General features: G+C 44.0%; 2 protein-coding genes across 5 annotated transcripts in view; one reads left to right on the forward strand and one right to left on the reverse strand.

Annotated features, from left to right (window-relative positions):
* The window catches only part of CDADC1 (cytidine and dCMP deaminase domain containing 1), a 42,995-nt gene extending 30,727 nt beyond the window's left edge, over positions 1-12,268 (reverse strand). The window contains exon 1 of one of the 3 annotated variants that reach the window (XM_068267267.1): positions 12,058-12,268. In XM_068267267.1, the coding sequence (XP_068123368.1) occupies positions 12,058-12,127 (70 nt within the window). In that variant the 5' untranslated portion in view covers positions 12,128-12,268. Of the gene's footprint in view, positions 1-2,926; positions 2,974-7,309; positions 7,332-12,057 lie in introns of those variants that run through there. The other 2 variants (XM_068267269.1, XM_068267268.1) reach the window with 2 other exon arrangements.
* The window catches only part of LOC137545726 (uncharacterized), a 91,097-nt gene continuing 71,074 nt past the window's right edge, over positions 7,541-27,563 (forward strand). For both annotated transcript variants that reach the window (XM_068267270.1, XM_068267271.1), the window contains exon 1: positions 7,541-7,826. In XM_068267270.1, coding sequence (XP_068123371.1) covers positions 7,700-7,826 — 127 coding nt within the window. In that variant the 5' untranslated portion in view covers positions 7,541-7,699. The remainder of the gene's footprint in view (positions 7,827-27,563) is intronic.

Genomic DNA, 27,563 nt, shown 5'->3' on the forward strand with positions numbered 1-27,563 from the left:
CCGGCCTGTCGCCCACACGCTCACGTGTGCTGGCGACAGGCCCTAGAAGTTGCCCGTGAGTATGGGCCATAAAACTAGTCCTTGGTAAGAGTACTTGTAAAAGGTAAAGACCGGAACAAAGAACATCTATCAGGCCCTAGGCAATGTGACTGTGGGTACATGTAAGAATGATGTGCAGGTACTCTGCAGGGGAATGAGGCGATTCTTCCTCTATTACACATTCTTCATGCACAATCTGAACCAGGTTTATGGGTGATAGACAACACCTCTGTGTTCAATGTGCTCAACATTCTCAGTGGATTCCCTGCAGCTCTGTGGGGAGTGCATATGTAGAGTATAGTACTACTGTGTAACAAAGTAAACCTGAGACAGATGAAATTAAAGTTTTATACATACGTGGCCGGACTGCGCTGACTGGCTGAATTACCAGGACTCATAGCAGAAGATCCAGGTGGTGGTGGAGAACAGCAAGGGACTGATTAGCCTGAAGGGGGCTGCAGGAAGCCCCAGGTATGTATAAAACTTTAATTTCATCTGTCTCAGGTTTACTTTGTTACACAGTAGTACTATACTCCACATATGTCTCAGGTACCCTTTCATTCGTAGTCACCAAACCAAATTTTAATAACATGAGCAAAGAGAGTGCATACATTTGCATAAATCAGCATCAACGCAGAATTATTTCCATCTCATTGACCATCTCTGTTAGTGACACAGCTACACATCAGGCTTTATTCTTACAGCATAGATGTTATTTAGTATATTATTATTATTATTGATTTATAAGAGATATAAGAGATTCCTGTGTACATCTCAAATATACTGTACAGTCACAATCAGATATGTATATCTGACTTTACAAATACGGGGACTTCTTTACTGAAGCAGCACAAGTAACTAATTTTGTTTGGTTTATTTCATTTTGTAGACTAAGCGGAGCTGTTACTGTATATATAAATTATTTATGATGACTATTATCTGAGAAATAGAACATGTTATCATATTTTCTATATTAATTACAGTTTCGGACTGGGAGGTGTAAAAACTGGGGAAATCCACCTGCCTGCCAAGCAGCAGTAACCCTGTGTTATCGCTCCCAATAGAAACCTGCAACAAGTCTTCACTGTGAGCAGCAACACCTGATTACTGCTGCTTGGCCAGCAAGTGGATTTCCTCAGCTCTCCCAGCTCCCAGTCCGACACTGATTAGGAGTCGGAGCATTTATTCCCGACTCCAACTCCAGGCACCCAAAATTGCTCCGACTCCACAGCCCTGCACCCCACCGCCTTTGTGGCAAACCTCCGTCACTTCATGCGTGGCTGTAAAAAATATAAAGGACTCCCCATCGCGTAAAAAACTTTAATGGAAGCCGCAGATAAAAACATTTACAGAAAAGATGCCCAGCGTTATCCCTTTAACTTCCCTGGCGGTATGATATGTGCGGCTGCGCGGCCGCGGGAGGGTTTTTTTCAAAAAAAAAATATTTCTTAGCATGTAGCTAGCCTAGCGCTAGCTACATGCTTCCCATCTCCCTGCGGCGTCCCCCCGTACTCGCCGATCGCCGCCGCTTGCCTATAAGGAAATCCCGTTCTGAACGGGATTTCCTTGAGGGCTTCCCCCGTCGCCATGGCGACGAATGGAGTGACGTCATCAACGTCGCCAACGTCAAAGGGAATCCCGATCCACCCCATAGCGCAGCCTGGCGGCAATTGGCCAGGCTGCACAAGGGGCATGCGGGGGGGGGGGGGGAAGAAGGGGGCCTGTATCGCGGCGGGTAGTGGCGCATCGGCGGCAGCGATCAGACCAAACACGCGTTTGAAAGAAAAAAAATTATGTAAATCGGCCCAGCAGGGTCTGAGCAGCACCCTCCGGCGGCTTATCCCGTGTCACACACTGGGTTACCGCCAAGGAGGTTAAAGAGGAACTCCAGTGAAAATAATGTAATAAAAAAGTGCTTCATTTTTACAATAATTATGTATACAAGAATTGTGTATAAATGATTTCGACAGTGTTTGCCCATTGTAAGATCTTTTAACCTCCCTGCCGGTTATCCCGAGCTCAGCTCGGTGTAACCTGCCGCGGAGGATTCCTCAGGCCCTGCTGGGCCGATTTGCATAATTTTTTTTTGTTACACGCAGCTAGCACTTTGCTAGCTGCGTGTAACTTACGATCGCCGCCGCTCCGCGCCGATTCGCCGCAACCCGCCGCATCAGAGGGTGCCCCCCCCGAGACCCGTGCGCTGCCTGGCCAATCAGTGCCAGGCAGCGTCGAGGGGTGGTTCGGGACTCCCTCTGACGTCACGACGTCGATGACGTCATCGCGCCCATCGCCATGGCGACGGGGGAAGCCCTCCTGGAAATCCCGTTCAGAACGGGATTTCCGGATGGGTATATGCGCCGGCGGCGATCGGCGCATTCGGGAAGCATGTAGCTAGCGCTAGGCTAGCTACATGCTAAAAAAAAAAAAAAAATGCCAAAAACCACCCTCCCTGCCGTGCGCAGCAATTTTTTATAACGGCAGGGAGGTTAAATCCCTGAATAACATTCTGACATTTATTACATGGTGACATTTTTACTGTTGGCAGGTGATGTAGCTGCTGCATGCTTTTTTGGTAGTTGGAAACAGCTGTAAACGGCTATTTCCCACAATGAAACAAGGTTCACAGACAGGAAACTGCCAGGAGTACCACGGTCCTCAGTGTTTCTTGTGGGAGGGGTTTCACCACAATATCAGTGAAAAGGAATAGATTTCTCATGTAAAAGGGGGTATCAGCTACTGATTGGAATGAAGTTCTATTCTTGGTTGGAGTTTCTCTTTAAGCCTAAACAGCACAAGCTAGTTAAGCAATGCTGGGAATGAGCAGCACGTAGCATAGATGTGGGTAGGGGAAAACCACCTGCCTATACCGCCCAACACGTTTCTTTACCATAGTAACTCATCAGGGGCTGCGGAGCTACCCTCAGTAATGTCTTTTGTAGCCCGTGCAGAAACTAGGCGGGGACTTAACTCCATACTCCCCACAGATATCCGCACAGTATTTAGGTGATTAAACTACATGCAGCCCTTGCCTGCATAGCCTTTACATTAACCACATTATGAGTTCTCAAAACGATACCACAAAATTAGACAATATTACTGATTACCCGTCAACATTATAACGATACAACCACAGGAGTAATATTTTACTGCAAATATCATACTTTCACATAATCATAAGGCAAAATCACATTTCCACTGATGGTTCTATATCTTACAGAGTAAACCCACCGTAGCCAATCAGCAAGGAATTTTAGCTACCTCCCACTTATTGTACTATCAGTCCCCCCTCTCACATATAGAGCAGAATAGCTATTGTTAATGAAGCAGTTAAAGGGAACCTGTACTGAGTAAAATTATTTAAAATAAACACATGAGGTAACTTCAAATGAACATTACATAGTTACCTTGCCATCAGTTCCTCTCAGAAGCTCACCATTTTCTTCTGACAATGATCGCTTCCAGTTCTGACAACATTTTGTCAGAACTAAAATGATCAGTTGCTGTCAGTTATATATCAGCTGCTGTCAGTTATAGCTGAGAGGACAACTAATGTGCTAGGTAATGTCCATGTTTCCCTATGGCTCAAGTGGGCGATGTTACAGTTTAACAGTGTGCTGACCAGGAAGCTGCTTTGGGGTAATGGCCATTTTCAAAATGGAGGACGGAGAATTCCCTTGACCACAGTGGACAAACAGGTCGCGGGAGAGGAGTGAGGAGTAGACTACATGGGAGATAAGTATGACCTGTGCATGTTTATTTTGACTTTTCATTTTCAGTTCAGGTTTTCTTTAAGGTCTATTTTAACATTATGCCCAGACAGTGGTGGAGGAGGACAGCAAGGGACTGATTAGCCTGAAGGGTGCTTGAGGAAGCCCAATGTATGTATAAAACTTTAATTTCATCTGTCTCAGGTTTACTTTGTTACACAGTAGTACTATACTCTACATATGCACTCTCCACAGAGCTGCAGGGAATCCACTGAGATTGTTGTGCTCATTGAACACAGAGGTGTTGTCTATCACCCATAAACCTGGTTCAGATTGTACATGAAGAATGTGTAATAGAGGAAGAATCTCCTTATTTCCCTGCAGAGTACCTGCACATCACTCTTAAGCTCAACACACACCATACAATCTTGGTTGTACAGATTTACCAAATCTATGTAGTATAAGGGACAACAGATTGAAAATACCTTGAATGATTGATTGGATAAGCTCTTATACTACATGAAAGTGGTAAGATTGAACAACCAAGATTGTATGGTGTGTGTTGAGCCTTACATGTACCCACAGTTACATTGCCTAGGGCCTGATTGATGTTCTTTGTTCCGGTCTGTACCTTTTACAAGTACTCTTACCAAGGACTAGGTTTAGGCCTCTTTCACATCTATGGCCGTAGGATCGGAACGCAACGTGTATGATTGCACGCCACCTGCGCTGCTACCCGCTGCACTGCTAATCTCATCCACTGACAGTAAATGGGTCACCTCTGCGCTTGCGGGCAGAATGCATGCAGCAGTACGCAAGCGCATCATAGCGCATCGTACTGCTGCGCGGCGCATTTGATGTGAACGGCAGAAGGGCTGTCTATGCCCTTCTGCCGTTCTTGCATATTACCATGTCATACGCGTTTCCAAATGCGCACGAAAGTGCGCATGATGTGAACAAAGTCTAAGTCTATGACTAAAAGTATTAGAGGCAGAAGATCAGCTGGATAGCCAGGTAACTGGTATTGTTTAAAAGGGAATAAATATGGCAGCCTCCATATCCATCTCAGTTCAGTTGTCTTTTAAAATTTCTAATCTTTGGCAGTTAAGAGATGCATTTTATGTTACATACTTTCAAGCAACAAGATTGTAATATGCAAATTAGAGGAGTCTGAGTGGAGGAGTCTGAGTCAGAGGAATACTAACCTGAGGAGTCGGAGGATTTTTGTACCGACTCCACAGCCCTGGATCCAAGTACTCCCCTAACCTGTGTGTAATTGACCCCATCCCACTGATGATGGGCCACCCAGGCGGGGATCTTTATGTATTTTTGGCGTTTGGTAGATGACTGGTATCCTCGTAGCCGAGGGCAGCAGGTATTCAAACTCCTTGTCCTTCAATAACCCTTCACGTAATCCTATTTTTAATATTTCTCTCAATTGTTCAAAATATTCTTTAGTGGAGTCACCCTTGGGTTTTTTATAGGTTTGTTCATCATGAACCAGTCTGTTAAGTTCATCCTTGTATTGCTACCGGTTAAATCGGAACTGTAAATTGGAGAAAAACAAACTGTTTCACTTACCTGGGCCTTCCCCAATCCCCCAGCAACCGCCCTGTCCCGCGCCAGTCCTGCATGATCTTCCGTTCTGCTGCTGCCAGCTCGTATAGTTACCGTCGTCTTGCAAGTCGACGGCAACTGCGCCCTCGGGCTACGCAAAGCTTACTTCGTGTACCAGCTCGCAGTAGCGTCCTGCAGCATTAGCGCTAATAGCGCAGGATGCTACTGCGGGCTGGAACGTAAAGAAAGCTTTGCGTAGCCCGGGGCGCGCAGGCGCAGTTTCCGTCGACTTGTAAGACGACGGTAACAATACGAGCTGGCGAGTAGTTAAAGGACTTATGAGGTGAAATGTTTAAAAAAAGTTCAGTACCTGTGTCTATTTTGTATCCACCGAGGACGCCATCCGCGCCCTCCGTTTACTTCCGCCGGGTCCCCTGCTGTGTGCCAGATCCCACCACCCGGGTCGGGCTCTCATTCCACAAGTAAAATAGCCGCCAGAGTTGCCGCAGCTGCGTAGTCCACATAGACACGAGTGCGGCTGCGCAGCTCTAGGGCCTCCTCCCCGATCCACACACAGGAGACAGCCTGTAGCGAGGACGCGGTGGGAGAAGCCCTAGAGCTGCACAGCCACACTCGCGTCTATGCGCGTATCCGTGTATTCTCCGCATTACATTAGAATGCTAATAATCTATGTAAACATTGAGCTTAGCTCCGTATGTAGCCATGAATCAGTGGTGTTTTTGGATCTGGAGAGAATGAGGAATGATAATGATCTATGGACCAGAATACATTTTAAAAGCACAGATAGAAATGGCTACACACCAGTGCGAAGCTGCCACCATCCACAGTGAATCAGGGCCATACCAAAAGGCCAGTTTCTTTGTATTAGAAGAAACTGTTCCACTAAAAATGACTATCAACAGCAGTCTCCAATGGTAGCCCAGAGGTTTGTTGACAAGGGCTACTCTGCCCATGAAGTGGAAAGAATGCGATTGGAGGTAGCAGAAACTGAAGGGTCAAATACATTTATCACCAGGCCAAAAAATGGTGGATTTTGTTTTTTAACAGGATTTAGTAAACAGCATAGGAAGGTTAAAACTATTATAAAACGTCACTGGGGGATCTTGAGGCAGATCCAGTCATCGAGAGAGCTATACCTGAGAAACCAAAACATCTATATTGGAAAGCTCCTAACTTAAAGAACCTTTTGGCACCTAGTTGTGTGAGCCCTCCAAGGAGACCCCTTAATAGCTGGCAAAATTATGGTTTTTATCTCCGTAGATCATGCCGGGCCTGTGAGGAAGGCTTAACTGTTAGAACTAGCACTATACAGTCTTTCCATAATGGCAGATCCTTTAAGATTAAAGGTTTTTTGACATACCGTACCCCATTTGCTGTGTATTTGATCTGGTGTCGGTGCGGCCTGCAATATGTGGGCCAGACTACTACACAATAGGTGGGGTGAACATATGTGCAGAGCGGCCAAAGGGTTAAAATCACATAATCTATCTAGGCATGTTGGTGAAGTACATGGGTATTGCATTAAGAACCTTAGGATTTGTGGATTGGAAAAACGTACATTTAACTGGAGGGGAACTAATAAGGAGAGCGCTATCTCTCAGAAAGAAACCGAGTGGATTTTTAAGATGGACACCCTTGCGCCGTCTGGGCATAATGTTGAAATAGACCTTAACTGCTTCATTAGCAATAGCTAGTCTGCTCTGTATGTGGGAGGGGGGACTGATAGTACAATAAGTGGGAGGTAGCTAAAATTCCTTGCCGACTGGTAAAATGGGGTTAGTCTGTTAGATATAGAAGCATCAATGGAAATGTGATTTTGGCTTACGATTATGTGAAAGTACGATATTTGCAGTAAAATATTCCACTTGTGATTGTATCTTTATAATGTCGACGGGTAACCAGTAATATTGTCTAATTTTTTTGAGAACTCATAATATGGTTAATGTAAAGGCTATGCAGGCAAGGACTGCACGTAGTTTAATCACCTTAATACTGTGCAGATATCTGAGGGGAGTATGGAGTTAAGTCCCCGTCTAGTTTCTGCACAGGTTACAAGAGACGTTACTAAGCATAGCTCCGCAGCCCCTGATGAGTTACTATGGTAACGAATCACTGAGTGATATCAGCGCGTGGCGTAGGCTGGACGCGGCTTTTCAGATTCACGCGGAGATTGTATTCACCAGCGGTTTAGCACGTGAAGCACAGTAGGGGTTTAGCCAGGCGGCAGTGTGGCGGTTTTCCCCTACCCACATCTGTGCTACGTGCTGCTCATTCCCAGCATTGCCTAACTAGCTTGTGCTGTTTTGGCTTAAAGGGATAACGCTGGGCATCTTTTCTGTAAATGTTTTTAACTGCGGCTTCCATTAAAGTTTTTTATGCTTTTACGCAATGTGGAGTCCTTTATATTTTTCACAGCCACACATGAAGTGACGGAGGTTTGCCACGAAGGCGGTGGGGTGGCCATACATCCCAGAGGCTTAATCGGTGCGGCCGCAGCATTCGGTGAGTTGCAAACTGAAGGGGGGACTGCTGTGAACTGTGGAAAGGATTCTCCTAACATATTATATCCATCAAGCTGAGCGCAGGTCTTATATTGTAAAAAGATTTGATCCGGTGATGCACATACCCAGGAGAAGCGATCCACCTGAAATTTACTTTTATGGACATTAGCTGTTTTGATGGATTGATGAATTGTGTTTTAACAGATTGGTTTTAATACTTCATTCAATATTTTAATCAGAAGGACTGAGAATTTATGACTAATAATTAGTCTTGGGAACACTGAAGTGTACTCTTAATATTGTAAAATGTTAGTGGTGCATTTTCTTATTTTGGTGCTTATTACAACTGCCTTTTAGATAGATCCCCTTCCGGGGTCCAGTTGAGAAGTGATGCCATTCTAGGAAAAAATAGAAAGGGGCATGGCTGAGCTGTCACTTTTTGGTTGAGCGGTCACTTAACCATACTCCCAGAGGGTAAATGGATGGGTTTGGCCTTTGACAAAGTTAAGCCTGCCCTTGATTTGCTTGGTAGCAGTGGTAAGCAAGTAACCCCCACTGAGAACACAATAAATTAAGGAATTTAATATTTCATTAAAATCTTGCACCACAGGAGAGGGACTGGAGGAAGGCGGGTATTACTCTGGGGTACAGTCAGCCAATCATGTAGCAGCAGTGCTGCAATGCATAAAAGCATGCAGGTCTGGTATTCATCAAAAAATAACCAAAGCTGGGAAATGTGATCTCTGTGATTTTGAAAGTGGCATTATTTTTTGGTGACAGATCAGCTCTATGAAAGTCTATGGAGATGGAAACACCTTTTTGATGAGAGCCAGATTGGAATGGCCAGACTCATTCCAGCTGATAGAAAGACTAGAGTGCTTCAGAAAACCATTGTTTACATACCAGAATGCACAATCAAACCTCCTTGGGCTGACTCCTGTGGGCTGCAGTGAACACCTTTACCAAATCTCCTGCCTAGGCCTCATACACATGCTACAGTTGTGTTCAGAATTATTCAACCCCCAATGCTGTAAAGGGTTTTAGGGAATGTAGTGTACATTTGTAATTGTGTTCAAAATGAAATCTTACAAGGACTTTTTAAAGAACCAAATGCAACTAAAATGACATCATTTGTTTTTGTAATACAGTATTACTTTTTTTTTGTGTGATTTCTTCATTGACACAATTATTCAACCAGTTAAAGACTACCACTCTTAAGAACAGAGGTTCATTCAAGTGTTTTCGATCAGGTATTGAAAACACCTGTGGATGTTAACGAGCAGCAATGAAGCATAATAAGCACCAATTAGGCAGATTTAAAATGACTGTGATACTCAGCTCCTTCCAGACATTTACTGGTGTGTTTACAAACATGGTGAAGTCAAGAGAATGGTCCAGGAAGACAAGAGAAGAGGTGATTTCTCTTCACGGGAAGGGCAATGGCTATAAGAAGATTGCACAGATGTTAAACATAGCAAGAGACACCATAGGAAGCATCATTCGCAAATTCAAGGCAAAGGGCACTGTTGAAATGCTACCTGGTTGTGGCAGAAAGAAGATGCTGACTTCGACCGCTGAGTGCTACCTGCAGCGCAAAGTGGAGAAAAGTTCCCGTGTGACTGCTGAGGAACTGAAAAAAAGATTTGTCAGATGCGGGTACTGAAGTTTCAGCTCAGACAATAAGGCGCACACTGCGTAATGAAGGCCTCCATGCCAGAACTCCCAGGCGCGCCCTCTTGCTGTCTCCAAAGAATAAGAAGAGTCGACTGCAGTATGCCAAAAGTCATGTGGACAAACCACAAAAGTTTTGGGATAATGTTCTGTGGAATGATGAAACTAAATTTAAACTGTTTGGGCCCATGGATCAACGCTATGTTTGGAGGAGGAAGAAAAAGGCCTATAAAGAAAAGAAAACCTTATCTACTGTGAAGCATGGCGGGGTGGACCAATCATGCTTTGGGTCTGTTTCGCTTCTGCAGGTACAGGGAAGCTTCAGCGTGTGCAAGGTACCATGAATTATCTTCAGTACCAGGAGATATTGGATGAAAATGTGATGCAGTCCGTCACAAACCTGAGGCTTGGGAGACGTTGGACCTTTCAACAGGACAATGATCCCAAGCATACCTCCAAGTCCACTAGAGCATGGTTGCAGACAGGCATGGGCTTAAATTCGGATTCGGGTGATCCGGATAGTTACTATCCGGATTTTACCCAGTAATGCTGTGCGGGCTGGGCGGGGGGTCAAGCTTACCTATCTGACGTCTTCTTTGCTAGTCCCTCGCCGCCTCCCACGATGCGTTCCAATGCGCCGTCACCTGATTATAAACACTTCCTCCTGTTTGTAGTCACGTGACGGCGGATTGTAGCGCATCGTGGGAGGCGCCGAGGGACGAGCAAAGAAGACGTCAGATAGGTAAGCTTGACCCCCCCGCCCAGCCCGCACAGCATTACTGGAATCCGAATTTATGCCCATGCCTGGTTGCAGATTAAAGGCTGGAACATTTTGGAGTAGCTATCGCAGTCACCAGACTTAAATCCGATTGAGAACCTCTGGTGGGACTTAAAGAAAGCAGTTGCAGTGCGCAAGCCTAAGGCTGTGACTGAACTGTAGGCTTTTGCCCATGAAGAATGGACTAAGATACCCGTAGATCGATGCAAGACACTTGTGTCAAGCTATGCTTCACGTTTAAAAGCTGTTATAACTGGAAAAGGATGTTGTACTAAGTACTAAGAATGAATGTCACTTGGGGGTTGAATAAAACTGATAATGATGTGAGCACAGAAAATACATTTGTGGTTATTTCATTATAAATGTTATATTATATTTGTCTGACTTACAAGTGCCTCTTTGATTTAATTGTAAGCAAGATGACTGAAATGATCAAAATCAATGTCAAACTGGCCAAAACACTCAATTTCAGTGGGGGTTGAATAATTTTGAACACAACTGTAGATCAGTGATGGGCAAACTATGGCCTTATCCGGCCTGTTTCATAATTTTATTCAGCCCGCTGGTCGGGTGGAATCCTCTTTTCTCCTGCAGGCTCCCTACCTGGCTACTGCAGTTAGGCACCCGGAATTTTCAAACTGCATACATTTGCATAAACATTTGCATCATCAGCTCCTCTCTGACTCTAGTGTCACTGCTGAAGGAGTCATAGAGAGGAGCTGCTGCAATGGCTTAGGACAGATCAGCATAGAGAGGCTATGCTGCAGCACACTCCACATGTCTAACTCTGTACACGGGGTACCTACCTAACACCGGGGGCTCATCTGGCCAACTATACTGGGGGAGGGAGGGCTGCCTAATATTGGGGGCTTCTCTGACAATCTATATAGGGGGGGGGGGAGACCTACCTAAAGCAGTGTTGCCAACTCATCCCTTTAATTACTGACACATATGAATTATACAGGTTACGTGGCTAGATAGATGCAGGTAAGGCGCTGTGTAAATAGCCCCAGAACCTGTATAACGTAGATGTGTCAGTAATTAAAGGGATGAGTTGGCAACACTGACCTAAAGCCGTGGGATTGTCTGGTTGTCAATAATGGGGTGGAACCTACCTAAAACTGGGGGCTCATCTGGCTATCTGTACTGGGTGTGTTGCCCCTACCTAATACTAAGGGCACATCTGGCTATCAATACTGGGTGGCTGGCTACCTATATTGGGGGGTAACCTGCCTAATAATTGGGTCACTTCTGCTACCTATACTGGTGCAAGCACAATTTGGTGGAGGGGGGCTTTTGTCAAATGTAAGAACTCATTTTGTTCCTAAAAAGTCTGTGCTAGATGAAAAGCTGCAGAGACTCTAGCATGTGCACAGCCAAGTTCCACTTTGGTGAAATAAAACCCACTTTATTATCTGTGTGTTCAACTACTTTTTGGAAAAGAAAATATAATACATATATAATAAAACAACAACCCAGGTAAATAAACCTTTTCTGTACACTGGCTGTCTGCAGCAGTCTCCAGAATACAGACTCCTGGACACTGCTCTGGAAGATCCTGCTCTGGAATGCTATAAAAGGGAAAGCACTTTCATTTTGTTAGCAATTGCAAAACTACTGGGGCCCAAACTATATTTCCAGTGAAACAGATATTGCAGAATAAGAATGAAGCATAAAATGAATGGTCAGGTCAGGAAAGAGGTAATGATTGCTACTGTGACAAGATCCCACCGCAGAACAGGAGTGACATGACAGGTGGCCTTAGGATCTGCATAGAGGTTACCGTGCATGCTGTCGGTCTGTGTCCCGGTGGAGGGCCGGGTCTGTGCCGCGCTTTCCTGGCTCCTGTGCATGGGGAGAGCCGGGTGTCCTGCTACAGCTCTGCATTCCTTGCGCTATGGCACCACGGTTCCCCTGCCTATAGGCTGTAGCGGCGCAGTCATCTGATGTCACCTCCAGCCCGGTGACAGCTGCTCTGCTTCATGTTATACTGCAGGGGGCGCTGCAGCACCACCACTAGAGAGGGCTACGCAGACCGTACTAGTACTAGTAATATCAGATAGTGCAGCCCAGAAGCAGCCTTCCTCACTGAGTATCACGCATGCTCAGTGGGAAGTTAGAGAGATGATTTTCCTGAAATATCTCTATGGATCCGGAGTCCACGTCATTTCCGTGTATGTCCCAGTGGGCTAAGGGAATATGGCTTCCAGCAGCAAAATATTGTTCTCAGCTAGCTAGACTTCTGCGTTTATAGTATATGCAATATCATTCTGCTGTGAATGCAGGAGATGTGGTGGAGCATGGCTGGGGGAAGAGCAGAGTGTAACCAGTACCAGGAGGATGATGGATCTATGTGGGAAAGGACTGCTGTATTATGCATTCACTATGTAATTCCTAAGTAACAGTCATACATAGCCTTAATTAATCATGATTGATTTCCACATGTCTTATGCTAGCTACACACAGATTGATAATGCCTATAAGGGCTGAATCCCACTGTGTCTTGGATTTGATACTGCTCAACAGATATGCAAAATATTAAGGATTGCATTGCAGAGGAATGTAGAATACTAACAGTGCTGCATAGGATCTTCATTTTTGTTTTTTTGGTCATTGTAATGTGCACATTTTATGATTTATTTGCAATTATTTAAACATTAATGTGAACCTAAATTGAAGAAAAAAAGAGTTTAACTTACGCAAGACTTCTACCAGCCTCCTGCAGCCGCCCTGTGCCTGTGCCGTCACAAAGTGATCCTCCGGTCCCCCACAGCAACTCTATGATTTGGATCCGTGGCACTGGTCTGCGCGCTTCCTGATGATGCTTCCATGGAAGGGAGCGCTCTGCGCATGCGTAGTACGCAAAAATCTCATGCACAGAACTCTCCCGACGGCAGGAGAGTGATCAAAGATGCCTGCAGCTGTGCATGCGCAATGGCCGTTTGACTCGCTCAACCGGATAAGAGTGGCTGAGGGGGACTGGAGGATCACTTAGTGACAGCAAAGGGGGCTAGTAGAAACCCCACATTACTATCGATTCACATATTTTTTTCAATTGACACAGGAATTGTTTGGGAAGTGCTGCTAAGTACTGGTGTATACATTTTAGTAGCAACTTCTTTGTTTACTGTTAGCAAAATACTTTCAAAGTTTACTGATGGCTGACTGAGACATGAGGAGAGGGGAAATTCCCCTCACACTTGATCAGTTAACTCTATGTGTAGCTCTGTGTGTGACAGAGAAGAGAGCTCCCAACAGCTGCAGCTCCTGTGTCCTGTGTTTCTGACTGAAGTGTCTGAAGAGAGCAGAGGAAATGTAACTAATTGTCACAGCTTTTCATACTGTTATTGCTTTCAGAGTTTGATATGTTTGATATTTGCTTTCTGTAGTCTGATATGCAACTCTGGCTGTGCATTGAAGCAGACACCCCTTCTGCAATTGATTTGTAAATAAATTACAGCTTTTGCCTCTGATATTTAACATGAAAAGTAGGAAAATGTTTACACAGCTACTTAGACATTATTTGCACACTGTCATTTTAGAACACTTGGGTATCGATAGTATTCCTTTAAACAATTTTTCTTTCTCTTTAGTTTAGGTTCCCTGTAAGGTAAAAAACAAAACAGCCCCACATTTTTGGCGCTAGACTATTTTAGGAAATCTCATAGGGAACAGTTCTCCAATCACAGTACTCTCTTACCATACCCTCCTTCATTCATTAGACACTCATTCATTAGAACATATGTTCCCATTCACCAATCTGTGCTCTCCATGAGGTTTTTGATATGCTATCACCACCTCTCAAGAGAGTGCAAGGAACTCCTAAAGCTATCTATTTCTGGAAGCGAAAGGTTATTTTAACTACCTATCTAGCAATAACAATCACAATATAACAATCTGGTAACATCTCTTCAGAAGGTGGGATTCTTTACTGGGTTATTCTGAACACAGGCAAGACAGAAATGGATTAACCATTTATTTCATAATGAAATTAAATCATGCAAGTTGTCGACATTATCGAACAATGAACAGAATTTGCATAGCAAAATAAAATAGGATTAAGATACAAAAACTGAACAAAGTCTGAGCAGTCTTATGGAATTGCCATGTCAGTTGGAAGTCCAAGGGGTGGGTAGCAAGTTCTTTGTTGAGAGTTTAAATAAAAGAATCACCAATATTGTGTATATAATATAAAAAAATGAATTCAATATTAATGACAGCAGGACACACCAGTTCCCTTTCCCCATCTTGCTGGTGTGAGACTCAAACTGAGAGTCTGTATCCATGAGCACACCTGTCTGGCGCTGGAAGAGTTAGGCATCGGTCCACGCTAGATGCAGTTGCAGAACGAAATCCGAGGTCCGGGCTTCGGTTTTCTAAACCGGAACGTAAACGGATGGAAAACCTTTTTGAAGCACGTTTCCAGTCCGTTTACTTTTGTACAAACTGATCCATGCCCCATAGCCGTGGGTGGGGAGGGGACACCATGCTGGAGGGGGTAGTAGCCAGGAAGGGGGGCAGCGGGCACAGCGGCGAGGAGTGGGGTCCCTCACCTGGGGCCCCCCTTCCGTGCTCCTCCTCCAGCTAGTTTCCTACAAATCAAGCATATAGGAGCGGGGAACTCACTCACTTCCTTGTTCCACCGCTCGCCACGGTAGAAGTACAGAGGGCGGCATTGCAGAAAGTCACGTGGCAAGTGTTGGAACGCAAGGAAGTGAATGAGTTCCCTGCTTGCTGTAGGCTTCATTTGATAAAAAACTAGATGAAGGGGGAACATGGAAGGGGAGACCCAGGTGAGGCAGGGGGGTCTGACCCCCTCCCCATCACTGTGCCCACTGGCCCCCTTCCTGGCTACTTCCCCCTCCAGCCTACCTGAGGACACCTATGCTTTGAGGGGAGGAGCAGGCAGTAGGCAATCCAGACCTTCCTCCGTGTCTGTGTAGACGGAGATCCGTTTTTGCATTGCCTACAAAAAAAGCCTCTGTGTTTCCTGGCTCCGTGAAGTCTCATCCGGAGTCCGTGAAATCCCCGACAAATCCGGACCCTCTGTTCATTTTTCCAAGCCGGATCCCCTGGATCGTCCACGGATCCGTTTTTTAAATAAAATGAGCAAGAGCTTTTAAAATCACAAAGCGCTTAGAAAAGCTCTTGTGGTGTGGACGAGCCCTAAGGCACAATTTTGATACTTTAAAGTGGAACTTGGAGAAAAACTTAAGTCAGTATTACTTAAAGGATTCATCAGGCAACTTTATCTCAAATTTGATTTACTTACATGGAGTTTTCTCCAGCCCCTCGCAACTGTCTGTCCCATGTGACAGCTCCATTTGCAGCCACCGGCCCGTGGTCCCTGCACGGTGCAGAGGACAACCTCGAGGTCGTCCTTACATCGCCTTCATAAAGAGCCGCTGTCAATCAAGCCCACGTTGTCCGTGGGCCAGCGGCTGCGAATCGAGCTGTCTGTGTGGGACAGACAGCTGCAAGAGGCTGGAGAAAGCCCCAGGTAAGTAAATCAGATTTGAGATAAAGTTGCCTAAAGATTCCTTTAAGGTAGACAGTATTTATATTCATGGAGAAACTATGCATGTGTGAGAGTTTGTAATCAAGCAGCAAAAGAGCCGCAAAAAGCCTGTTTCCTGCCTATCCTACCTGCAAGTCTGATATAAGTGACTCATGCTGCCACCTCACCTTTCTGGTCACTGAAGCTGTGAAGAGAGGAGGAAGTGAAAATGAAAAAAAAATGCTCCCCCTACTAACCGTTTGTGTGGAGAATATCCGATGAACAACTGAGGCAGTTTCTATTGCTGCATGCTGCTCTTTCTAGGCCTCTCTTACACGAGCATCTGCAGGTGTAACATTCACCATCTTTTAGCCTCACCCATGCAGTGCTCATCTACAGGCATTATAGAGGCATCTTCCCCATGGAGGTGTGTAACCACGACCGTGGGCACACTCCGAAGTGACATGCTCGCCTTCTTCCTGCTGGGTGCGTCAAACGCTGACACGTGTGGGATTACAAATGCTGCCACTGGACTGTATAAAATTGCAGTTAGTTGGCATTCACTGTCTGGTAGATGGGAGGCTTAACAGGCTGGCGAGCATGCAGTTCAGTATTCTATACCTAACTATATGAAACATTCTCTGTGGTGTAGCTGCTCCTGAATCTGTGTGCAAACTGAGGCTCTGATTCTGTGAGGTATTTGCTGCTTCAGCATATAGCTGAGCTCATGCATTTTCTTAAGTTATAATTAATTGGGCTGAATGTCACTCGGATTAAGCAGGGATCCCATGCTGTGTTTTTTCTTTTATGATAGTTGCATGTAGATTTAAATTAGAATAATACAGTGTTTATACGTTTTTAATAAACTTGCCTAGTAATTGAAATGTTACAAATACAGTGGTGTGAAAAACTATTTGCCCCTTTCCTGATTTCTTATTCTTTTGCATGTTTGTCACACTTAAATATTTCTGCTCATCAAAAACCGTTAACTATTAGTCAAAGATAACATAATTGAACACAAATTGCAGTTTTAAATGATGGTTTTTATTATTTAGTGAGAAAAAAAAACTCCAAATCTACATGATCTTGTGTGAAAAAGAAATTGCCCCCCTTGTTAAAAAATAACTTAACTGTGGTTTATCACACCTGAGTTCAATTTCTGTAGTCACCCCCAGGCCTGATTACTGACACACCTGTTTCAATCAAGAAATCACTTAAATAGGAGCTATCTGACACAGAGAAGTAGACCAAAAGCACCTCAAAAGCTAGACATCATGCCAAGATCCAAAGAAATTCAGGAACAAATGAGAACAAAAGTACTGTAATTGAGATCTATCAGTCTGGTAAAGGTTATAAAGCCATTTCTAAAGCTTTGGAACTCCAGCGAACCACAGTGAGAGCCATTATCCACAAATGGCAAAAACATGGATCAGTGATGAACCTTCCCAGGAGTGGCCGGCTGACCAATATTACCCCAAGAGTGCAGAGAAAACTCATCCGAGAGGCCACAAAAGACCCCAGGACAACATCTAAAGAACTGCAGGTCTTACTTGCCTCAATTAAGGTCAGTGTTCACGACTCCACCATAAGAAAGAGACTGGGCAAAAATGGCCTGCATGGCAGATATCCAAGGTGCAAACCACTTTTAAGCAAAAAGAACATCAAGGCTCGTCTCAATTTTGCTAAAAAACATCTCAATGATTGCCAAGACTTTTGTGAAAATACCATATGGACCGACGAGACAAAAAGTTGAAGTTTTTGGAAGGTGCGTGTCCCGTTACATCTGGCGTAGAAGTAACACAGCATTTCAGCAAAAGAACATCATACCAACAGTAAAATATGGTGGTGGTAGTGTGATGGTCTGGGGTTGTTTTGCTGCTTCAGGACCTGGAAGGCTTGCTGTGATAGATGAAATCATGAATTCTACTGTCTACCAAAAAATCCTGAAGGAGAATGTCCGGCCATCTGTTTGTCAACGCAAGCTGAAGCGATCTTGGGTGCTTCAGCAGGACAATGACCCAAAACACACCAGCAAATCCACCTCTGAATGGCTGAAGAAAAACAAAATGAAGACTTTGGAGTGGCCTATAAAAATATCACTTTCAATAGCCCATCGAAAATCATTGTTGTGTTTCCACCTTATGCAGGTAATCAGGCACTTTGGTGTCCAGTAACAAAAATATTCAGATCTGCAGCATTTTCCTGGACAATGTGTGCGCTCTTCCAGCAGAAAACATTTGAGCAAGACGCCGACGGTAGCTGTGTGAACCAGGCCTTAAAGTGGTCTGAAACTCTGACATAACATTCAATATAAATGTGTTTTCCTACTTTTTATTACTCATACAGTTATCATATTTGCTTTTATGCCAAGTAATATTGTCTGTTTACAAATTACAAGTTTCCAAAGTGTAGTTTTTCTTACCCTGAAAGATTCCATTGCATTTTATTCTTTTTCTATTATAACTGCTTTTTATTATATATTAAAATCTTCTAATGAGCTATTCTGAACTCTGTGTGCCTGAAGCAGAAACAGTTTCTCAGAGAGTGTTTGTTTACATTGCAGTGTTGATACATTTGTGTTTAACAAGTAAAAAAAGATACTGTTATCTCCTGTTTGGATGCGGATTTGAAGATGACTAGCAGGAGAAAATGCTTTGTTCAACCATTTCAGTGATGTTCTGCTAGAATTGTTTTCTGTGATAGTAGCTTTCAAGCTGTGAGGAATGTTTTAGAGCAAAGTAGAAATGCTGACTTTCAGACCACTTTAAAGTGAACCCGAGGTGAGAGGGATATGGAGGCTGCTATTTTTATTTTCTTTTAAACAATACCAGTTGTATGGCAGCCCTCCTGATCCTGTGTCTCTAATACTTTAGCCATAGACCCTGAACAAAGCATGCAGCACATCAGGTACTCTGACTCAGCTGAGGCCTCTTCGGATTTTTTGTACGATCCAATTTTTGATTCCGCTTAAAAAAAAAAGAACTACATGCTGCTACATTTTTTAATCGTAATCAAAAATGGAATCATATAAAAAAATTGGAATTGCAATTAGTGTGCAAGAGGCGTAACTCAGGTTTTACTGGATTAGCAATATGCTTGTTCCAGGGTTTTGACTCAGACACTACTTATGCCAGCAGATAATCAGGGCTCCTTTGTATACAAGGAAATAAATATGGCAGCCTCCATATCCCTCTCATCTCGGATTTCCTTTAAGTGCTGACTGAGGTGCCTAATATACAGTGCATTAGCTAATGGTGGCCTTATGTGCCTTTGTTGAAACGCACAAACTGACACAGACTGCCAGCCGGACACACACTAGAGCCATACAGATACACCCTGCTGATTTAGGGACTGACACAGGCAGACTGCAATGTGGGGTAGATTACACAGGTTAGCAGATATAGGATTAGATGAGGTCACACACATGCAACACTAGAATAGCAACGATGACTAGGACTGATTAGAGTAAGCCAACACAGTGATGTGAACGTCTGGCACTAAGAGAGTTAACTTGGTGGTGATAGGTTTACAATCTTTTTGGCCAAATTGTTCTATGGTAAAGGACTCCTATGATTAGGTCATTAACAGTGCAACATTGACTTCCTTCCTGTCCTGCCAGCTGCCACTACACTGTGTCTCATAACACTAAGGCTAGGTTTCCTCTTGCACCAAAAACGTACCCATTCGGTACATTTTTGGTAATGCATCAACAGACATGTCAGAGGATCCAATGTTAAAAATAGCTTGTGCTCCCACTTGCTATTTTTAACAGATCCATTGTGTACATTGCATTAAACACAACGCAAAGTCCCGACCTGGTACTTCAGCCAATCTTTCTTTAATACCCTTTGTATGATGCCAAAGATCAAATTGATGGGGGATATGTTTGAACTTTGAAGTCAACATTTGTCTAATTCCAACTTGCCTGTCCGCCCCCGAAAGTTGTATTACAAAATCTGTTGAACACACTCAAAGGTTATAGAGAAAGCCTCTTTCTCAATGGCAACAGAGGAGGTGGTCTCTGAAACTAACCTTAAAGGCCAAAACGGACTTAGAAACACATGCAGAGCTGTGTATATTCAGCATTTAGCACATTGTCCTGGGCTGTCACACTGTCCATTGCCACAGATGTAGAGAGGCTTCTGGGACAAGGTGGTCTTCAGCCTGACTCTCTCCATTTGCCACTGAAGGTTTATTCCAGGGAATAAAAATGTGTACTTGTACTAATGGAAAGATGCAAAAGAAAACGTGGTTATGCCAGAGTACTCACACATCTTTCAAAATTTTGCATAACTTGAACCACTGACAGCAATGGCTAATTCTACAGTAATGTTTCCAGCAGCAAAACACTTGATACATGGCTGACTATCCTCTACTATTTTCTATGGTGTCCCACTGAACAAGTTGAACACACTAGAAGCATTAGGCCTTGGGTTTTTTCTCATTTTTAATTAGTGGTTCAAAACTCATTAACAAAATTTATTTATTTATTGTATTTATAAAGCGCCAACATATTACGCAGCGCTGGGCAATAAATAGGGATACATACAATATTTAGGGGTGACATACAGCAAAATGACAATACCTGAATACAAGAAAGATCAGATCGCACAGCACAGTATGAGTACAAGGTAATGCTTAGTCAGTCACTGGAGGGGAGCATGGAGATTAAGCAAGTTAGGTTCACTCAAGAGGCCTAGCATGGGTTCACAGTAACGGAGGTGCATGATCAGGTTGGACACAAAAGGAGGAGGACCCTGCCCAAAGGCTTACAATCTAAAGGGAGAGGTAGGAGACCAGAGTTCAGCTGTGGGTTTAGAGCACTTGTGAGGGGTAGTAGGCCAGAGTGAAAAGGTGAGTTTTGAGGGCTTTCTTGAAGATGTTAAAGGAGGGGGCTGCCCTAATGGGTGGAGGTAGGGAGTTCCATAGTGTTGGAGCAGCTCTTGAGAAGTCCTGGAGGCGTGCATGGGACTGGGTGATGCAGGGGGCGGTTAGGCGAAGTTCTTTGGAAGAGCGGAGTGAGCGGCTAGGTGTGTACCTCTGAGTAAGATCGGAAATGTAGGTTGGACAGATTTTGTGGACAGATTTGTAGGTCAGACACAGTATCTTGAATCTGATTCTGGACTGGATAGGAAGCCAGTGGAGGGATTCAAGGAGGGGATCCGCCATGGTGGAGCGATGGGAGCAGTGGATAATTCTGGCTGCTGCATTCATGATGGACTGCAGTGGGGCTGTTCGGGTCATAGGGAGACCAGACAGCAGGGCATTGCAGTAGTCAAGGCGGGAAATTATGAGGGCATGGATGAGGAGTTTGGTGGTGGCAGAGGTCAGGAAAGGGCGAATCTTACAGATGTTACGAAGGTGGAAGTTGCAGGACTTTGTGAGGTTTTGGATGTGGGGAGTGAAGGAGAGTGCGGAGTCCGGGGTGACACCCAGACAGCGGGCTTGAGAGGTAGGGTGAATGGTAGTGTGGTTAACAGTTACATGCACATCTGGGAGGTTTATGGATGTCCGGGGTGGGAAGATCATAAATTCCGTTTTGTCTAGGTTTAGTTTCAGGAACCTAGCAGACATCCAGGAGGAGATGGCTGATAGACAGGAGGAGACCTTGTCCATGGTAGTGGTGGATATGTCAGGGGTGTGGAGGGTGTGGAGGTAGATCTGGGTGTCATCTGCATACAGATGATAGTTAAAACCCATGGAGGAGATAACCTTGCCAATGGAGGATGTGTATAGGGTGAACAGTAGGGGGCCAAGGACCGAACCTTGGGGGACTCCCACTGAGAGGTGGTTGGGGGTGGATGAGGACTCATTGAAGGCGGTCGTGAAGGAGCGGTTGTAGAGGTAGGATGAAAGCCAGGACAGGGCAAGATCATGAATGCCCATGGACTGGAGGGACTGGAGGAGTAGGTCCTTCCTACAATGCTATGGGCCAATAAGAACACTTGGATAATTTTCAGTGAATGACATCACTCAAATCCGTTGACAAATCAGATTCATTGGGAAAATACAGTTAATCTAAATAGTACTTCCTTTTTGGCCATGTGGCAATGGAGGAGAGAGTCCCTAAGGGACTGTCCATTTGAAGGTCTTTGTCAGTTGTATTCAAAACAAGGTTTGAACATACAAGATTTGAACGGCCAACAAGAATTGGATACTTACATACTTGCCGAATTTCTATGAGTTACAGACTACCCAGCAAGCTCATGGTGAACTAGAAAGTTTGTGTCATTATTTTATGTAAAAAAAATAAAAATAAAACACAGACATTAACCTCCCTAGCGTTCTGGACGAGCTAGGCTCGTCCAGAGACGCCGGAGGTCACCGCTCAGGCCCCGCTGGGCCGATTTTAAAAAATATTTTTTTTTTAAAACACGCAGCAAGCACTTAGCTTGCTGAGTGTTGTGTCCGATCGCCGCCGCAGATCCGCCGCTACCCGCCGCGATGCAGGGCCCCCCCAGGCCAATCAGTGCCAGGCAGCGCTGAGTGGTAGATCGGGTCTCCCTGTGACGTCGCCGACGTCGATGACGTCACGACGTGCGTCGTCATGGCGACGGGGGAAGCCCTCCTGGAAATCCCGTTCAGAACGGGATTTCCGGATGGGTGATTGCGCCGGCGGGGATCGGAGGGGTGGGAGGGACGCCGCAGGGAGGGGGGAATCATGTAGCTAGCGCTAGGCTAGCTACATGATATATTTAAAAAAAAAAATGCAAAAAACGTTCAGAATCAGAACGCCAGGCAAGCTCTTATATCAGTTCAAAGCCTTACCATGAAATACTCACAAACATTTAATTATCTATTGTCATCCTAAATTAACCCCAGCGGTGCGAATTTCTCTGTCCCTTTTTCCACCCTGTTAACACCAAGGGACGGAGAAATTCGCACCTGACGCCGCTCCCGCCGCTGTCCGCGTGCCCGCTCGCTCGTCCGCGTGCCCCCGCGCTCGTGCACGCCCTCGCCCGGAGATCAATAAACGGGAAAAACCATTCCCGTTCGTTGATCCAAGCCCCCACAATGATCAGCTTCTATGAGGAGCAGCGCGGTCGTGAAAAAAAAAAAGTTTACCAGCCTCATAACACTTCCTGCAAGCGTCCTTCTGAACACTTGCAGGATGCATAAACAAAAAGTTACTGTGGCCATCTTGTGGCCAAATAGTAAAACTACACCCTAAAGCATTTTTCATATAAAAATACATTAGTTATACACAAAAAATTAACTCATTACCTCCCACACTCCCCAATTAATTTTTTTGTAATAAAAAAAAAAATTACAATAAAAAAAAATACATAAATAGTTACCTTAGGGACTGAACTTTCTAAATATTTATGTCAAGAGGGCATAACACTGTTACTTTATAAACTACGGGCTTGTAATTAGGGATGGACGCAAAACTGAAAAACATGCACCTTTACTTCCAAATAAAATATTGGCGCCAAACATTGTGATAGGGACATAATTTAAACGGTTTTATAACCGGGACAAATGGGCAAATTAATTTAATGGGTTTTAATTACAGTAGCATGCATTATTTAAAAACTATAAAGGCCGAAAACTGAAAAATAATACATTTTTTCCCACATTTTTTCCTATTTTCCCATGAAAACACATTTAGAATAAAATAATTCTTGGCATAATGTCCCACCTAAAGAAAGTCTAATTGGTGGCGAAAAAAACAAGATATAGTTCATTTCATTGTGATAAGTGATGATAAAGTTATAGACGAATGAATGGAAGGAGCGCTGAAAGGTGAAAATTGCTCTGGTGCTCAAGGGGTAAAACCCCTCAGTTGTGAAGTGGTTAATACAATTTCCTTGGCTTTTATAGGACTTGGAGAAGTTATTAAATAGGCTGTAGTCCTTTTTGTTTTTCTGTCTTCCCCTCCCCTGATTGAAGCCCTACCCAAATTTAGACATTATACTGTATATATATTTATAATTTAATTATATTTAATAACATTGAAATGAAAATGTATTTGTGGTCTACTGGAGGAGGTTTAGAGCCAGATCTATCTATCCCACTGCTCCATACAAAGTTCTCACCTGGACAAAAAAATTGCCTTTCCCAATCAAATGTGTGATAAAATCAATGAGGGTCTTTCTTTGTCTTAGGCACGATATCTTGTAATTATATTGTAGTGTGCTACAGAAGATGATAGCGTTATATATAAATCTATAATACAGTATATTTCCTTGAGATTTAATGTTTTCATTTAGTTATTGAGTAGCCTTTAGAGTAAGTACTGGATCACTGTTTGATTCAGGGCCATGCCGAGGCAGAGGCAAGAGAGGCTCCAGCCTCAGGGCGCAGTGTAGGAGGGGGCGCACAACTCACTCATCTATCATTCCCCTTTTGTATTTTAAGCAGAGAGAAAGTAGAAAAGGGGATACATGCCAGTGACTGCAAGCCAGATAACTAGAGATTAAGGTTTTGGGGGCCCTGGGGTGCCTCTTAGTCTAATAACAATCAGTGTGTGTTGGCTGGGGTGGGAGGGATGGAGGGGCGCATTTTGGTGTCCCAGCCTTGGGTGCTGGAGGACCGTGTCCCGTCTCTGGTTGGATTTATTTAAAATTATGCATATCCTTAAGTTCTTATTATTGTGAAATAACAGCCATTCTGATTTGTGTGGTGTATCTAGACCTGCCCACATGGATAACAGGTCACACCAAATGCTTTGGTATAAAGACAATGCAAAGGAAAAAGTTTTATTTCTGTGTGGGTTGAGGAAAGGTCACCTCGAACCAATGGAGACATTTTGAAACGCGTGTCCTTATTTCCTACCCCTTAATGTAAATAGCTTGGAAATTCCATGCTGTATTATTCTAATGCCTGTTGTTTGTCAGTCTCTGAGCAAATAGTGTTAGACATTCAGCCAGTGTATGTTGCTGGGATCTCTGTGTCTCTGATGTAGACCAACATATTTCCCTGATAAAGGACACAAGTGGTGCTAGGACTTTGCCGTCCCCTTTCACAGCATTACAATTCCTCTGAAGCCCATTTCCGTGTGTTTGGTTACACTATCGCACATCCAATCCTGCAAATATTTGCACAGAGAAAAACACAAATGAGAAGGTAAACAGTTTTAAAGCCTAATGGCTTGTTCTTATATTAATGCTGCTAAACTCTTCTGATCATTTTTTTTGTTTAGGCATGTGAAGATAAAAGTATATTTTAGCACATATGGTGCCCTGTAAGTGCCTGACCTTATGGTTACTTCTGTTTTTCCTTGGTGTAAAAACTAGAAGTCTGATTGAACAGGTTAGAGGAACATTTTGCTGGGCGTCGGCTGGCTCAAGGTCATCATAAAACCATCAGGAACAGTAAGTGTGAATACAGTTCCATATAAAATTGTTGTAGTAGGTTTGTTGCGATCTCCACACTTCCAAATCCTGGAACAAATAATCTGATGTAGTGTGATACTGTCACAGGATATTCAACAACAGTGGGGCACACCATCACCCAGTGCAGTGCAAGCGACTGGTTAAAATGATACTTCAATCGATGCCCGAAAAATCCAACTGTAAGCAACACAGAGGCTTACCAGATAGTTGCCACCTCAAATACCAGGTGGTTCTAGCACATTAGTGTGATGATCTAGACAGTTGACACCAGATAGTTGCCACCTCAAATACCAGGTGGTTCTTGCGCATTAGTGTGATGATCCAGATAGTTGCCACCTCAAATATCGGGTGGTTCTAGCACATTAGTGTGATGATCCAGATAGTTGCCACCTCAAATACCGGGTGGTTCTAGTGCATTAGTGGGATGATTGTAACTGGCAATACTGCAACATCAATTCCACAGATAGCAGCAACACTGTGTACTCAACTCGAAATAAACAAGGAGAATAACTCATAGCATAACATGTATGTAGAAGCAATTCTCATGCAAAAAGATCTGCACTTACACTTCAATATGTGCATGAGCGCATACCGGTCAATCTTTAGATGTCGATCCGGGCACTAGTGAGGGGAGAGAAGGCTTTGGCGTCCCACCTCAATTCCCATAATGTGGCCCAGCAGTGGTGGGGATTCCTACCCGTCAATGTAGTTCCTGGAAAATGACGTCAGTCAGCACTGGCTCCGCCCCACATAAAGTACATGCCACATAAAGTAGTTAAACTCACAATTACAGCATTTAAGACACAAATTATCTTCTTTTAAACTTTGTTGGCCCATGATACCCAGAATTGAACACTGGGAAGTGCCCAAAAACAGTTTACTGACTGATGAACCATTCGCTCTGTATATGTTCTTCACATTCTGTTGCACATTATGAAAGTGATTGTGTGTGCACCCCAAAGGGATAAGGGGGTAACAGTATTGGTGTGTGTGTGTGTGGGGGGGGGAGATTATGGTTTTAATTATATGTAGGAGTCTAGAGATTAGCCTCTTTACTTATTCATGTAAAGAATTAAATATCTAACGTACCAAGAGCAAAATTTTGGTAAAAAAACCCCCACAAAGACATGATTTTAAAATAAAAGGTATTGATGCTCCCATTGTAATTCCATATCTGCTTCTCAATGTCCTTGTCTATAGCCTATATATATATATATATATATATATATATTGATATATATTGATATATATTGATATATATTGATATGTATATATATATATATATATATAATGTGGTGCAAAAGTTTGGGCAGCCTTGTTAACTGTCATGATTTTCCTGTATAAATCGGTGGTGGTTACGATAAAAAATGTCTGTTAAATATATCATATAGGAGACACACTCAGTGATATTTGGGAAGTGAAATTAAGTAGTTTATTGGATTTACAGAAAGTGCGCAATCATTGTTTAAATAAAATTAGGCAGATGCATAAATTTGGGCATTTGTCATTTTATTGATTCCAAAAATTTAGAAATAATTATTGGAACTCAAATTGGCTTGGTAAGCTCAGTGACCCCTGACCTACATACACAGATGAATCAAATTATGAGAAAGATTATTTAAAGAGACTCTGTAACAAAATGTTCAGCCTTATTTCTTCTATCCTATAAGTTCCTATTCCTGTTCTAATGTGGTCTCTTACTGCAGCCTTTCCTAGTTGCACAGTGGCTGTATTATCTCTGTTATATACCATATATACTCGCAAGCAAGCCGAATTTTGGACCCACAAAAAGTGGGTCAAAAGTTGGGGGTTGGCTTGCTTGCGAGTGATGTGCCTGAGGGTCGTCCCCCCCGCTCCCCCCTCGGCTGCTGCTATTACCTTAGCTCCGCGGCTTCCTATTCCCCTGTCCTGCTCTTAATTCACAGCAGCTCGCCCCACGGTGGCTGCTGCGTGATGACGGAGGAAGTGCAGAGAGAGGTTCCCATAGTAACCAGGAAGCCGCTCTCTGCGACTTCCTCCGTCATCACGCAGCAGCTGCCGTGGGGCGAGCTGCTGTGAATTAAGAGCAGGACAGGGGTATAGGAAGCTGCGGAGCTAAGGTAATAGCAGCGGCCGCGGGGGGGGGGGGGGGGGCACTAAACTAGCTATCCTGGGCACATTACAAGCTATACTGGGCACTTTACAAGATATACTGGGCATGATACTAGCTATCCTGGGCACTATACTAGCTATCCTGGGCACGATACTAGCTATCCTGGGCACGATACTAGCTATCCTGGGCACTATACTGGGCATGATACTAGCTATCCTGGGCACGATACTAGCTATCCTGGGCACTATAGTGGGCATGATACTAGCTATCCTGGGCACGATACTAGCTATCCTGGGCACTATACTAGCTATACTGGGCACTTTACAAGCTATACTGGGCATGATACTAGCTATCCTGGGCAC

This window comes from Hyperolius riggenbachi, chromosome 2 (assembly GCF_040937935.1).
Source record: "Hyperolius riggenbachi isolate aHypRig1 chromosome 2, aHypRig1.pri, whole genome shotgun sequence".
Taxonomy (NCBI): domain Eukaryota; kingdom Metazoa; phylum Chordata; class Amphibia; order Anura; family Hyperoliidae; genus Hyperolius; species Hyperolius riggenbachi.